The sequence below is a fragment of the Haliotis cracherodii genome, unplaced genomic scaffold, assembly GCF_022045235.1.
Source record: "Haliotis cracherodii isolate W230 unplaced genomic scaffold, xgHalCrac1.p SCAF_6, whole genome shotgun sequence".
Taxonomy (NCBI): domain Eukaryota; kingdom Metazoa; phylum Mollusca; class Gastropoda; order Lepetellida; family Haliotidae; genus Haliotis; species Haliotis cracherodii.
Genome location: NW_027266319.1, coordinates 5,271,218 through 5,286,623, shown reverse-complemented (window position 1 = coordinate 5,286,623; position 15,406 = coordinate 5,271,218). Strand labels below are relative to the sequence as shown.

General features: G+C 40.5%; 2 protein-coding genes across 2 annotated transcripts; one reads left to right on the top strand and one right to left on the bottom strand.

Moving 5' to 3' along the window:
• The first annotated feature begins 257 nt into the window (after window positions 1–257).
• Window positions 258–8,631, top strand: LOC139445429 (uncharacterized). The gene is made up of 3 exons (XM_071226574.1): window positions 258–2,235; window positions 7,030–7,098; window positions 8,510–8,631. The coding sequence occupies exons 1-3, from the start codon at window positions 258–260 to the stop codon at window positions 8,629–8,631; spliced, it is 2,169 nt and encodes a 722-aa protein (XP_071082675.1).
• Window positions 8,632–10,600: 1,969 nt separating this feature from the next.
• Window positions 10,601–15,016, bottom strand: LOC139445152 (uncharacterized). The gene is made up of 3 exons (XM_071226257.1): window positions 14,973–15,016; window positions 14,321–14,612; window positions 10,601–12,548 (listed from the first exon to the last, which is right to left on the bottom strand). Exons 2-3 carry the CDS (start codon window positions 14,610–14,612, stop codon window positions 10,915–10,917), a joined length of 1,926 nt encoding a protein of 641 aa, XP_071082358.1. The 5' UTR covers window positions 14,973–15,016; the 3' UTR covers window positions 10,601–10,914.
• Window positions 15,017–15,406: the final 390 nt, after the last annotated feature.

The following is a 15,406-nucleotide window of genomic DNA, read 5'->3' as shown; positions in this document are numbered from 1 at the left end:
TGAAAGAGGAAGACAGAGAGGTTTTGGAACAAATTTGAAGCATAGCATAAAGTTACTTTGAGATAGTCATTCTATAATTTGTTCTCTGATGTGTAACCTGTGCATATCCTGCAATGATAACAGCACTGGTTACTGTAAAATTGTTTGTTCCTGAAACAATCGAAAGATCATAATTGTCCTTTGTGTTGTAAAGTTGCAATGATATTTCACATTATTCAGACCTCAACTCTTTATTTCAGGTTTCTACGTCTATCAGAATGGCCAACATTGTCAGTATATTCATCCTTCTTATGATGGCATTTGGAGCAAGAACATTTGAGTGTGGTGAAGATGATGACCCCTGCAAGATCCAGCTGCCAGTTGAACCACGACTTACCATGATGGATGGGTCCAGGCGAGTCATGCCTACAAATGGAGGTCTTCGTTACTATGATGAAACAGAACCTATTCGGGACGCAGCGGTACTGAACAGTGTTCTTACAACTGATGGAGTCTACGCCAGACTTGTCATCAGCGTCAACGGAACATTCCCTGGTCCAGAGCTAATCATTTTCGAAGATCAGAATGTTGAGTTGTCGGTAACCAACGAGCTCCACACAGATAGTATCACGGTCCACTTGCATGGTATACATCAGAGGAACACTCCCTGGATGGACGGGGTGGCCTACATCACCCAGTGCCCTATTCTGCCTGGGTCAACATTCACTTATAAGTTCAAGGCTTCACCAGCTGGTACACACTGGTATCACGCTCATATTGGGGATCAGAGAAGCATGGGGCTCTATGGTCCTCTGATTGTCAAGAAGCGAGTGTTGCAACCAAATATTATCGACAAACACATCATCATTATCCAGGACTGGAACCATGACATGGATCCAGAAACAGCCTACCAGAAAATGATACATGGTATTTATAATTGTGATGAAAAGTCGACAATTTGTGAAAGGTATAAAGAAACACAAACTCTTGATGGAGCGTTGTTTAGCCGATTTGAATTGCATAGTGGACTCATCAATGGGAGAGGTCGATACCATTATGGATCGGGTCCACAGGATCATAATGGGGCACCTCTTACAACATTTGAAGTAGTTGCAAATGAGACATATCGCTTTAGAGTGATCAGTGCAGCAACTCTCTATCCCTTCCGAGTCTATGTGGCTGGTCATCCCATCACTATAATTGCTTCTGATGGAAGAGGTCTGAAACCTATGCCCGTGGACTCCTTTGTTATTCAGAGTGGTGAGCGGTATGACTTCTACTTGGAAAGTAATCAAGAAATAGGAGATTACATGATTGTGGCAGAGTCTTTGGAGGTCAACAAAACCAGCATGCATATCGCAGAGGCTATTCTTAGCTATGTACGTGATGTAAATGACTCAAGTAAAACTGCACTGGTATCAAATGAGAGAACATGCAGTGAGATTCGGCCATGTCTAATATTTAACTGTCCATACCGATACTACCCCGCAGGGCAATATCGTAACTGCACCACATACAATTACGCTTCTGGGACGGAAGACGACAAGGATAGAGATGAAATCCTGAAAGCGAAACAGGTCAAACAGTTCTTCCTGAACTTCGCCTTTCCCGGAGAACCAGGAAACACTCCTGGGTCTGTAAATGGGCGACAGTTTGTGTCCCCTAAAGTATCAGCATTAACTCAGCCTTCCAGAGTCCATGTTGCGTGTTCAGACCTTGGAGACAAATGTGGGGCTGACAAAATATGTAGCTGCATGTATACTATAGATATCAGTGAAGGTGATATCGTGGAGCTGATCTTCTTTAACATGGGTAAGGGTAGAGGTTGGTCTCATCCGATTCACATTCATGGTCATTCAGTCTACGTCTTGGCGTACGGGTTCCCTCAGTATGATACAACCACTGGAAAGTATCTTGCGGACAATGACAATATTGAGTGTGAGGACGACTATTGCAATGTTGCTAAATGGAGAGGGCGACAGAAGAGACAAATATACTTTCAACAGTCCTCAACAAAGCGTATCCCTCCCCTGAAGGACACAATGATTGTCCCAAGTGGAGGCTATGTCATTATACGGTTCAAGGCCGACAACCCTGGTGTCTGGTTCCTCCACTGTCACATTGACCTCCATAACACTAACGGAATGGCCATGGCTGTCAATGAATCCTTCTCCAAACATCCCAAGCCTCCTCAAGGATTCCCTGTCTGTGGTGATTACACAGATTTCAAACTGCCACCAGTGTCCGGAGCCAAAGGTAAATAGAATCCCACCTCCTTCTAAATAAATTCTTTCAAACATACAAATGGAAAATATAACTGTGCTTCACATATATGTTACCGGGGGTGTTCGAATTTAAGACCGATCGGCATATCTACAGAGGATACATTGTAGACCGTCACAACAAACACTCTGCAACATATACTTCAAATCAAATATACACGTACACACACAAAAATATGTAAGGATAATCAATAAATGGGGTTCTATAAAAATATATTTATTCTGAAATGAAATAATACATCTATCAAATACACATTCTTGAAGACATGACTTTATGGTCGACCCTGGAATAAGTCTTCAGCAACCCATGTTTGCTGTAAAAGGGACTATGCTTGTCGTAAGAGGCGACTATAACGGGATCAGGTGATAAGGCTCGCTGAATTGGTTGATGCTTGCCATCGTATCCCAAATTGGTGGATCGATGCTCATGATGTCAATCACTGGCTTCTCTGGTCCAGACTGGATTATTTACAGACCGCGGTCTTACAGCTGGAATATTGCTGAGTGGGGCGTTAAAGAACAAACACAACTTTAAGATCGACTTTAATGTTGTTTGCAACATGCATGTTAAAGCACAGCGAATAATTTGGATGTTTGCGTGTTTCTTGGGAGCATGATACGAATTCACGTAGGTTCTGAATGTGAACAGCTATCAACTTTAGTTTATCCGTGAAAAACGTTGACATAATGCCTCGGCTTGCTGAAAATCAACCTCTAGGCGTTGTGGGTATGCTGCGAAGAGGAATGGCGCAAAACATGTTCATGTTCATCGAAACACAATATCATCTCTTCGGAGATGTTGTCTACAGAAGGGACACACAAATGACTTGCCATTGGCCGGTTGTCCACGTGTGACGTCACCTGAACAAGACAACCATATTCGATGGTTGATGTACGGGATCGATACCATACTGCCACATTAAGGACTCGGGCAATAACTTGAGGCCAATTAGTGGCAGAACCATACACAACTGGTTGAGTGAGCATAACATGGAAGCTCCGACGTCCACTGATTTGCTTCCTTGTCACCGTCTGGAACGCCTATCGCGGTGTAGACAGCGACTGAGGTTCAGAAGATGGCCATGCAAGGGTCTTGGCGTCCAGGAGAACATTTAAGCGTCGCTTATGTTACTCAACATCGTCAGTGTTTTGGGGAAAGTGTAATAGTATGGGGTTGGATCACAGCTCATGACAAACACATTGTTAATGGCAAGAGGCAAGTGGAAATCCGTACGCTTTCGGGACGACATCGTTCGAGATCTTGTTGTACCCTTTGTGCAAATGCTTGGACGTAACGTCAGGTTACAGCAGGATAATATCCGCCTACACGTCGCACATGTTGTTAAAGACTTTTAGAGGCAGCATGACATTGCTGTACTGTCATGGCCGGCTGTTTCTCCAGACCTCTCTCCCACAGAATATGTCTGATTTGATATGCTACGCTTACGCTAGCTCAGTTGGTCCAATCAGGCTGTTTTCGATTATCTGGTGTTTTCAAAGTGCCACTGTTGCCTCGCCTGTATCAATGAAAATCACACCCGATATTGACATTGTTATTTTAGTTGTTACTCCAGCACTGTTTTAGGGCGTATCACTCTGTCTCCTGTGACCAGGTATGGATTTTGTCTATGAATTTGTTATGAAAATAGATAAAAACGACAAAATCCTATCCATATTCATGTGAAATCTTTGCCAAAAACAGAGTCGATTGTACGATATCATGAACAAGTGTTTATGAATCACAATCAAATAGTGATGATGCTATAGGTGTTCGCGAAAAGGTGAGCATATCCTACCCAATCGGTGGCACCCGTTAAAAACACATGCAAAGGCAAGTCAGTACTTCACCTGAAAAAGCACGGGAATGTATGGTACAAGTCAAAATAGGGAATTGCATCGGACATAATTTTTGTCACTAATGCGTCGAATTTGTCCTCCACATGTCTTCCATAAAACGTTTTGAAAGATTTACTGAGGCCTTGAATGTTGTAACCTTGATCAAACATCTTCTGAGCAAGTGTTGTAGAAGGAACATTCTGGATTGTACCACACAAGTTGCGAAATGTCGACACCAAGGGCTTGAGCTGCATGGATATTGCTCGACATAAAGGGAAAGTTGACTACTGGAAAGTTGAAGTCATCCCTCTTGCCATACAGTCTTGAGGGGAGTGTTTTGTCACTCTGAATATTCATGCATAGATCTAAATATGAAACAGATGAGGCGGTCTCACTGGTCTCTTTTATTTTTAGTTCTGGTAGATCAATGAGTGAAAGGGAATAGGTTATTTGATGGTTATTTAACGATATCAGATCATCGATATATCTAAGGCTTAAGTTAAATTTCTTGGCCAAGTTCCCTTGTTTTGATTTTGCCAATCCGAGCTGAAATTCTTATTCATTTGCATAAAGAAACAGATCAGTAAGAGAAGGAGCGCAACTGGTGCCCATTGGGGCATCTACTTATTGCCCAAATATCTTACTCCCAAATGTTACATTGATGTTATCAATGAGGAAGTCCAGCTTTTCGCATATCGCTTTCCAGTGAACTGCAAATAACATTTGCTCTCATTTTTGACAATTTGACCTGAATCTATGAAGATACATATGCGACTGTATCTATGGTCATCTTATGCAAAGTTGTTTGATCAAACCATCAATGTAGTGATGCTTACATATAACGGTTATGTTATGTTACAAACTTTTCATGTAGGTCAGTCAGACTTTGGATCACAGCTGGCTGGGACCACACACACACACACACACACACACACACACACATCCACACACACACATACATACACACATACATACATCCACACACATACATACACACACATACATACATACAATACACACATACATACATCCACACACATACATACACACACATACATACATACAATACACACATACATACATCCACACACACACATCCACACACATACATACATACAATACACACATACACACATACATACATCCACACACATATATATATAATTTTATATATGTATGTATGTATGTATGTATGTATGTATGTATATGTATTAATAATCAGTCGGATCAGTATCTGTAATGACATAATTATATGCTAAAATTAGATTCATAGCAGTTTTACATTTTGCACAGTCCGTTATCTGCTCAACTGGACACGATGTAAGTCTTTTCCTTGTTGTTTGATGTCTTAATGTCGGTATGTTGCAAATTGGGTGATTTGGGGCGATGCTGCGTCTTTGGTATGTTTCAATTACAATTTATTGCGCTATATTTCAGGGTGTGTTTGCTTTTTGTAAATGTAGCACATTTCACAGAATAAGCACCGATGTTTAACATCATTTAACAAATAAAAAAATATATAATTCATATCAGAATAGAATTTGTAAAGACATCATTCATAATCAATAGCACAGTGCCCCAGATAATACTGTATGACACCGAGTTTTATTCCTGGCATTCGCATATTAACGTAACCTAGGATTTGGTGTCACAGTCGGCTTGTGTTGATGTGTTTAATGTCTCAGTGAAATCCGTTGTGAACCAACAAGACAACCAGTGTTTGATATTTGGAGTTCATTTTCAACCCGAAGTTTTCTAGGGCTTCGGTGCACAATGATTCATCTTGCTACATGTGGTGTCTTCTTTGGCACGTGTTGGATACTTGGCTCTGGTCTCCTGGAATGGGTAACCTGGGACCGCTCATCGATATCTTGGGTTGTATACTACCCACGGAGATGGGTGAGTGAGTTACGATTTAACGTCACATCGGCAATAGTTCAGCCATATAGTGACGAGTCACGGAGATGGGATTAAAATTGAAATTCACACTCATCCGTTTGTCGGGGCAATAGTGCCATGTGCTATAGGCTTTGTAGTTAAGACGTATGATCTTTCATAATTCAGGTTTCGCCCGAAACGTTTTCGTGAACATCTGGTATTACAATTTGAGAGTGATTCACAAACACATGGTCAGCATATAGTCAGGATCGTGCAATCGACTCTGCAGAGATTTCTTATGAATATGGAAATGATTTGTTTCAAGAATTTTAGAGGGCATTTAACTTCGTTTTGGGTACTTTTTTTCAAAACCATACTTCTTTGACATACAAGACAAATGCTTTCACACTGTCTAATAATTGTCTCCATACCTAATACATCAAACTAGTCAGCCGTTTTTTAAAGATAATATTTTGTTGCAACCATATTAGATTTCACTTACGATCGACTTTTTCTCATAAATTTTACTTTAAAATCATATCTTGTTAGGCTCAATTTAGAAACTTTTGACCATTTACATGAAGTTTTGATGTCATATGTTTCATATGTTTGGTTCGTGGTTGCATGTCCAAACTAACTTGGCATGGCGGTCGTATTAGATTCAAAATTTTCACTTTCTTTGGGGTACATGTCTTTAAAATCCTTCGACAGACATTTAGAAATCAAATCTTGTAAGGTTCCTCGTAGCAAATATTAAAAGCCAGGCGGGGTAGTATCTTTTAAAGTCGGGCCGGGAAACGAACACCGATCTTGTGTCCTCCGGACAGACACTTTATCTACTCGACCACGGAGCCACGCTCTTGTCTTTATAGTCTTCGGAAGCGGATATTGGTTAAAATAAGTTATGCCAGTGCTCTCGCACGAGGACATTCAGTTGGTTTGAAAAACAACATTTCTTGATACGCTCATTGACAATGAAACGGTTGGTATAAAGTATTTATTTCCCCGCCGACTATCAGATGGTTTGAATAACAATGTTTTGAATTTTTTTCAGCTTCGCGTCTTTCACTCAAGACGGTAATTACGCTGCTTCTGCTGACACTTGACAAGGAGGTACCACGGGGTAACTGATGAAATTCACCTTCGCCATCAGATGTTTATAGATTAGTCTTCAGCTTTTTTCCCGTATTTTTTCAAGTCAAATGTGTTATAGATTAGTCTTCAGCTTTTTTCCCGTATTTTTTCAAGTCAAATGTGTTATGTAATTACTATTTGCAAATCATGTCAACGATCAACAATTCATTCAGAAGTGTCACAACTCAACACGAACAATGTGCTGTTTAGTTATTGTTTATCAAATATTTGTACATATATAAGTACAAGAAAGAAAATGTATAGCTTTCTAAGTGAAGCCTTGAAGGTAAAATTCAAGATTGATACACATACAAAAAAAATCACATACAGATTTGTTTTCAAACCCTTTTTACTGAATAATTCTAAGTTGGGTAGTGAAGTTAACCTTTCCAAAACGGCCCCAATATTGGTTTTATGAGCTTTGGTCAAGTGAAGTTATTTATGTTGAAACTATTAGGATATACATGTATCATTACCTTCACACCTTCACAAGATTACGATACAATCTAGCAATGATTCAGAATATCATAAGGGGCGGTCGGGTAGCCTAGTGGTTAAAGCGTTCGCTCGTCACGCCGAAGACCCGGGTTCGATTCCCGACATGGGTACAATGTGTGAAGCCCATTTCTGGTGTCCCCCGCCGTGATATTGCTGGAATATTGCTAAAAGCGGCGTAAAACCATACTCACTCACTCACTCAGAATATCATACTCACTGTTAGTTACTACAACGTCGGGATTCCGCGCTAGAATTGGTCCTCAGCAACCTATGCTTATCATAAAGGACTGAATGGATCGGGTGATCATGCTGGTGACCTGGTTGATTGTCTGTGATTGTTTCCTGGCGGTTATGGACCTCGGTTTCTCATAATCTCAAGCAAAATACAAACAAATGAAACAAAATCATGGTGGCCTATTTACATGTCTGCCATCCCATTTTGGAATAAATGCTGCCAATCCGTATTATGGCTTGTTATCAATATAGACTGACTGAATGCTAAGGGTAATCGATGATGACGATTGTCCTGATCTAGGACGGTATTCATCAATATATACTACTTATATCGTGGTGGGGATACTGAGAGACACGCCTTCCTGGTCAATACAATATGACTTACAATGATTTGAAGCAATCTTTTGGTATAATGAATATCTTTGTGGAACGGTGAATAGTTTTTTGTAATCAAATGACGTTACTCCAAACCTTTGGCTGTTTATGATATTAAACAATATGTTATAAAACTCAAAAGTCTTCTTAAATATGCAACATTTTGAACCTGATAAGCCATCATCCTTATATTTAAAACAATATCATCAGGATTTAAGGAATTAATAGTGTAAGTGCATTATACATTTTATAATCACTTGCTGCAATTCCCTATTTGGACCGATACCCGACAGATAATGAGCCCATCCACTTCAACAGCAGAAACCTCAGAACTGCAGAAAGTAATCCTGCACTCGGTTACCAGCACGTTGGCCGCTATCAGTCATGCGACCCTACGTCCGACGATACACAGTAGAACCTTTCGCACTGCGCCCGCATCAACACTGGAAATCCGACAAACCGTTTAGTTAGTAAAGAAAGGCAGTACGCAAGGCTGTAACGGTGTAACCAGTGTGCTTTAATATAAAGGGCATTCATTTCGCTACACATAGAGTGTAAAAGATGAGTTTGTAAATCTTCGAATACGAGAACATCAGGTAAAGTGAGGGACGCACGTGACACTTCACCGCGGATTGCGACGAGTTAAACAACTGTTCAGGAACCATCACGACCCTGAACATTTCGACCAAGAACCACGGATATTGAATTTTATCCTTGATTTAGCTGGATTACTTATGTAATATGTTGAGTTTTTAAACAAATAATTGCTCAAACAAAATATACCGAGACACGGAAACTTCCAACTATGCATTATGAGGGTATTTAGAACCCGTTTTTTTCCCTCAGAAATATCCACATTCTTTTCACAATATTATCTTTCACGATACCCGCGAATTGATGGGCTTTTGACCAATGGCTACAGGAGCACTTCGTCCGGACTAGTGAGGGAGTTGCGCCGCCTTTATATTAGTTGTCGGTAAAACCTGAGGAAAATTATATATCCTGAATTAAACTGCATTGACAGCTTGTAGAAATACCAGACTGACAGTAGAAACAACTGATGCCATCGAGGACAGTTGTAGAACTGAAGCAGTTTTCAAAAGTCAAAACATTTATTATATCCTCATTTGTATTTTGGATTTGAGAAGTAGCGAGTGTATTGTCCGGATACAGTTGTGTAATGTTAAAGTGATATTTAGGGTGACTTTAATCAATACTACAGTTTGAAGAAATACTATACATCAGTACAAATAACTGATACCAATGAAGACACATCTAAGCCAATTCTCAAAGCACCCACACACTGCTATAGCCTTCATAAACAGCTGAACGCTCGTTGTGTTATATATGTGTTCAGCAGACGTTGGAGCCCTGACGAGCTCTGTTGTTTAACTGATAATCTAAAGGCTTGAACCATAACTAACCACGTGAACAGGTTTCTCAACACACGTCAGATATGTTGGAGTCTCTCATCCCTTGATCTCTTATTTAGATCTGTGAGTGAGTGAATCGGGTTTATTAACCCTCAAGGTGCCTTGCCGTCAGCTGGCTTTGCATACCGCTCAGTGCCGCGCTGTGATGACGTCGCGGTTTCAAAGACGTATATATTGTATCAAAAGTGTTACAACGTTCTTATTTCTTCAAAACGTGTAACCAAATTGTATAACATGCAACTCGAGTTGATTGTCTTTCCATCACCATCTGAAGTCAACGAATCCAAAAGATCTAGTCACTGCCTAGTCATGGATAAAAGTACTGGTGTTGTAAGCTTCCTACTTTTCTACATCAATCGTAATATGAAAGCACCCGAATACGACACATGAAGTCAAGTAAGCGCCATGGTTTGAAATCTAGATGTCCACTAATTCATATGATTGGAAAATAGGGGTGTCACAATAAATCGAAATATCGGCAAATATGGCTATTGGTAAGCACTTAAGGTCAATAAGGCGATTTTTAAAACAGTTTCCGATCAACAGTATCGATTTCTGTTAGGAATAGAGATAGTTTAGATCGTATTTACCATATCAATAAAATACTGTGAAAATTCTATTCCCTTACTCAAATATATGCACATTATTTAATTTGAGTCAACACACCAAAATTAGAAAACCGCGCCAAATATTCTAACAGTAAGTCAAGTAATAAGCGGTCTCATTCTCTCGTCGGTCGCCATAGAAATGTTCCAATCTTGATGCACAAGAAATACCTTCTAGTTCAGTCAAAGAGAATATTGTTAATTAGGAACTGAAACCACGTGTATCCGTTATACTGCCTCAACATTAGATCAGGTGTTTCTCGTGAAGTCATCCACGTCACAACACGCGAGGACAAACAGCGCCGCTTTAAACAGTATTCCAGTTATATCACGGCGTGGCAGCTTAATGTGGAACGAAAGCCCGAAGTGATGCAAGTCTCAGCCTTTTACCCCTTATTGGTGAAACCCAGGAGCACGGGTATGGTGCGGACAAACCTAGAAACATAATCGGGACAAACCCTGTCACTGTGCGTTTCTTACAAACGTACATCGTAAATCAGGTCAGATTTCCATACGTGAAAGATCGCCCTATGTTTAATCACTGACATGGGGAATTACGTTTGCAGGGAATGAACAAGAGCCGATCTGGACTTTAAGCAGGTGTCAATTTTGTATATTTTCAACTGTGTATGGAGATAAAAATTATCTCTATTTTAAAATTCAGCGCCGGTAGAATTTGAATATTTTTACATATCTGTCAGATGTAACATACAGCAGGCCGTCACCATCAAGAGAGACACCACGAGGGTGTATAAGGCCATCCTGTTTTGTGAGGACATCTCTGACAAACTGCCCCGACTCTGTCAGCTGGATCACCTTTTTGGAGCCTCTGTCTACAAGCAGGATATCTCCTGTGCTGGTTGTTGTAATAACTTGAGGATATGACAGAACTCTGTCCCCTGTGGGAGTGTAGGTGAAAACATCGTCCCCTTCAAAGGTCACACATACAAGGGATTTTACTGCTTCTTCACTGACTAGCAAGTTGTTGTTTCTGGTGACGTGGATGAAGTCTGGATTCCCTATCACCCCCGTGTTAATAGACCTCAGTCTCCTCCCTGTCATGTCCAGTATGTCCACACAGTGAGACTGTATCCATGTACCTGCCGCCAGCTGTGAAGGACTCAGACAGGCGAGAGCGTAGTACTTCTTGCTTGTCTTGATAGTTGACAGTACGACAGGACCTGGGGTAACATTCACAGTAACTATTTCCTTACTGTTTGGAACACTGACAGCTATCTGACTCTCACTTAACTTGGCTATTTGCCAAGGGCCATCAGAAAGCAGAAGCTGATTATCAAAGGATTTGAAGTTTGATGTGTAATATGTTTTGAGTCTCTTGTTACTGCAATCTGTCACTACTGTCACTTTGATGTCATCAACAGTCAACACTGTGACGTCAATCAACCAAGGATCCTTCCCGTCCCCATCTTCCTTGCAGTCAATGGTGTGATGTAGAACAGGAGAAGACTCGGGGTCACTCACTCCATGGACGATTTGAACCTCCCCCAGCTGTAGCTCATTAACTGCTTCACTCAGCTTGTCCAGGTCGTGCGTGAATACAACCCTTCCTGCTGCTGGCCTGCTGTCCGTGTCTCTGTTGTCTGTAGACGTCTCACCCATCGACTCATAGACGGCATACATATCCACCTCACAGTTGGACGTCACAGCATTGGCTGTGAACTCATACTGCTGCTGGTACATCTGTAGCTCGATCTCCTGGGATTTTATATCTGCTTCTAACTCATGTAATTGTTCATCAGTAGCTTTGTCGATGTCTCCAAGGAGTTTCTTCTCTTTTCTTAAAATAGCACGCATCACTGTCTCCCGTGTCTTTATGACTTGATCTTTGAGGGTTTGTGAATTACTCTTCACATCTTGAATTTTAGAGTTTCTCTGGGTTATGATATTATTTGCAGCTGCAATGTTGATTCCGAGTTTCTCTATTTTGCTTGTCAGATGTTCCTTCACAAGAGGGGTCATACCTTCTATTGTATCAACATCCTTACATGCCCTGTGTTTTATACTGCAGCATATCGTGCATATTGCCTGCTTGCAGTCCTTACAGAACAACTTCACCTTTTCATCTCTGTGGACTTGACACATGAAGCGACGCTTGACTTTTGTTTTGGTGTGATCAGACAAGTGAGCGACTTCATGGTCACACAACCCTGGCATCATGTTGTGCAGCTGAAGACATCCTTCACAGAACACAACATCGCAGGCAGAGCACCAATTTGTGGCAGGAGTTGTCTTTCCTTGTTTTGTACAAACACTGCACAAGTGTTCCTCCACAGCTGAAAAGGCAAATGGGCTTAATTTCAAATGTCATTAAACATGATAAGAATCGGACACTATCTAACAACATAATAACCACGTTAGTTTTGTCAGAATGTACACATCCATTTTGTAGGTGAATATATTATATATCACATGTTGTAAAGAAACAATATTGCTGTTGAACACAATGTAGGAATCCCTGGTCAAAAATGAGCTTCTGTAAATGATAACCAGAAAAGGTGTAATAACGCCATTTATGTAGGGAGTCCACAATGACAGAAGCTCAACACTGAGATGTTCATAAATGTTAGAGGTGCTTTGTCACACTGGAGGATCAGGTGTTCAACTCTGCACAGTGAAGTGCGCCGTCGAAAACGACAGTGCCAACCGTCATGTATTTGAAAAGATGTCAGAGACCGGATTTAATTAAATAGAAATACAAGGTGTTTGTTTCTTGCTGTGAAAACACGTTTGGTTTATGAAAACCGACATGGACAATAACGACATATGAACTAATTTATAAGGATTTGTTTTAATTTGAGAAAAACAACCTATACATGGAGTTTAAAAAAGAGTATAACCAGTTTGGTGCATATGGAGATCAATTCGATTACAACATATGCGCACCATTATTCGAAAAGGGCGACAATGAGACATTATCAATATGTCGTGTGTCGCATTGTCACGCTGTCGCCTACATTAACGACTTATATACACATTATTGATGGGCGACAACGCGACATATTTTGACCTAGAAAAATCTCACGTTGTCGCCGTTAGGTTGAATAAAAAATATGATTGAAAGCACAACAATGCGACAAGTGGCAAACGTTTTCTTGTCGCATTGTCGCGCTTTATATAATTTTGACACTTTTTGCTTGTTTTTGTGAGGGGGACAATGCGACAATGTCCCTTGTAGGATTCAACAGAACACAGATCTACCGCTTTCCGGGCATCCACTATATTCATTAGACCACGAATGTCTTTGTTTTCTTCAAACAACACCTTAATATAATTTTAAGGCTGAGCACCTGGGATCGTATAAGAAAAAATATATTGTCCCAGAAAAGTCTTGAAAACACTAATTGTGCTTCTGGTGTACGTGCAACTAAGATCAACTCCACAGATAAAGTTAATATTTTAACAATTATTTTCTAGCTTGTAAACAACATCTGAAAGGAATGACCATTTGGAAGGAGCGTGTTAACAAGTTGTATGTAGTTTCATGAGCTACCGCTGTAAATCATAACCAGAAGAGTATTATTTGCTGCCTTGAACAAAATACAGATGTACATTACACACTACAGATGAAATAGCATCATTTCAGTTGGGATTCCAAAATGACATAAATTTTAACCATAAGTTGTTTATAAATCGTTATCCATGATTTGTCACAATGGAGGGTCAGGTGTTCAATTCGTCGCACAGCCTTGGCAGTAAGATGCAACTGTGATCAAGTCCACAGATAAATATCATAACAATTATTTACTAGCTTGTAAACAACATCTAAAAGGAATGACGAGTTTGAAGGGGTTGGTAAATAATTTTATGTAATTTTATTTAGTTATGGCACTATATGTTTGAGTTACATTAGATTTCATTGGTGGGTCAGGCTGTAATTTGTTTGTCTTTGTGAGAAATGAATACTTATCCTGCATCAATATCTATTAACATGAAGACATAATAAGCCATTCTTTGAGCGAATGCTTGTTTATGTTCGCGTATGGTTGTGTTTATATATCTCAAACCAAGGTACATTAGTCAGGCAGTACAATAATAAGCTGATTACCCTTTGTGCCGGGTCCAAAGTCGTCCATCAGCCCCTGTATGACGTGGCTTGGTTTCAGCTGACTGACCCACTCCTCTACTGGACTGTCAGGGTTGGTCACTTTTGTCTGTTGTCTACAGGAGGGACATTGGATGGACTTGGCTTGTACTGCTTCCGGCTGTGTTTTGGTGTATTTCAGCAGACAGGACTTACAGAATGTATGATGACACTGAAGTGTGGCAGGGTCTGTGAACACCTCTGTACAGATGACACAGGAGAGGTGGTTTTCGGTCAGCTTCTTAGAGGTCGCCATCTGAAGCAAATCGGACAACAAAATGAAGTATAGATGGATGTGTGGTGGACATAATCTTAAAAGGTGTACACGATCGCATCAACCCAGACGTCCAATAAGTAACATATTTACAAGGCAGTGAGACGGGAGAGAAAAGAAGAGGCCCCACTGCATTGTATATCTGTGGTGCTGCTGTGGGTAAAGGGGGCTAACTCTTGTTGTCATACTCTACCCTGAGCAATGAATATGAAGAATGAATACCATGTTTTGAAAACATGATCAACTGTCGTTTTCGTTATTGGACAATTTCAACAAACACGGTGATGTTTCAGCGTCTTGAAGTGAAAAGTAAATCAAGTTTGAGACACTCATCGCACCTACCTCGAACACCACACGTTCTTCAATACCTTGACTTCCTTGTTGCCTGTCACTCCGAAACTTTGTCGCATGAAGTTGTCAAAAATTGGCGTTTTTTATGTGCGCACCATCCTCTGTAAAGTAAAACTGTTTGATTTAAGAAATGCCAAGAATACATGTATTTACAACTTATATGATAATATTGTAGTTGTTCTCAGTGACACAAAATCTCCTCAAGACTGTATGACAAGAGGGATGACTCTCCAGTAGTCACCCTTCCCCTTATGTCGGGCAACAGTCCAGCGGATCCAGCCTTCGGTGTCTACATTTGATTTCACAACTTTTCAGATCGAGCATGCTCTTTCAAAGAATATTTCAAAGAGCTTTGTACTAATCTTCCTCAAAAGTTGTTTGATAAAGGTTACAACAACCAAGGCGTCAGTGACGCTGTCAACATC

What these genes read in the sequence shown, in the direction of transcription:
- LOC139445152 (XM_071226257.1), bottom strand. Translation starts at nt 14,612, where the DNA reads ATGGCGACCTCTAAGAAGCTGACCGAAAACCACCTCTCCTGTGTCATC. An exon ending in CTTTGGACCCGGCACAAAGG is followed by an intron (nt 12,549 to 14,320) that starts GTAATCAGCTTA and finishes TTGCCTTTTCAG; the next exon opens with CTGTGGAGGAACACTTGTGC.
- LOC139445429 (XM_071226574.1), top strand. Translation starts at nt 258, where the DNA reads ATGGCCAACATTGTCAGTATATTCATCCTTCTTATGATGGCATTTGGA. An exon ending in ACCAGTGTCCGGAGCCAAAG is followed by an intron (nt 2,236 to 7,029) that starts GTAAATAGAATC and finishes AATTTTTTTCAG; the next exon opens with CTTCGCGTCTTTCACTCAAG. An exon ending in TGACAAGGAGGTACCACGGG is followed by an intron (nt 7,099 to 8,509) that starts GTAACTGATGAA and finishes GATACCCGACAG; the next exon opens with ATAATGAGCCCATCCACTTC.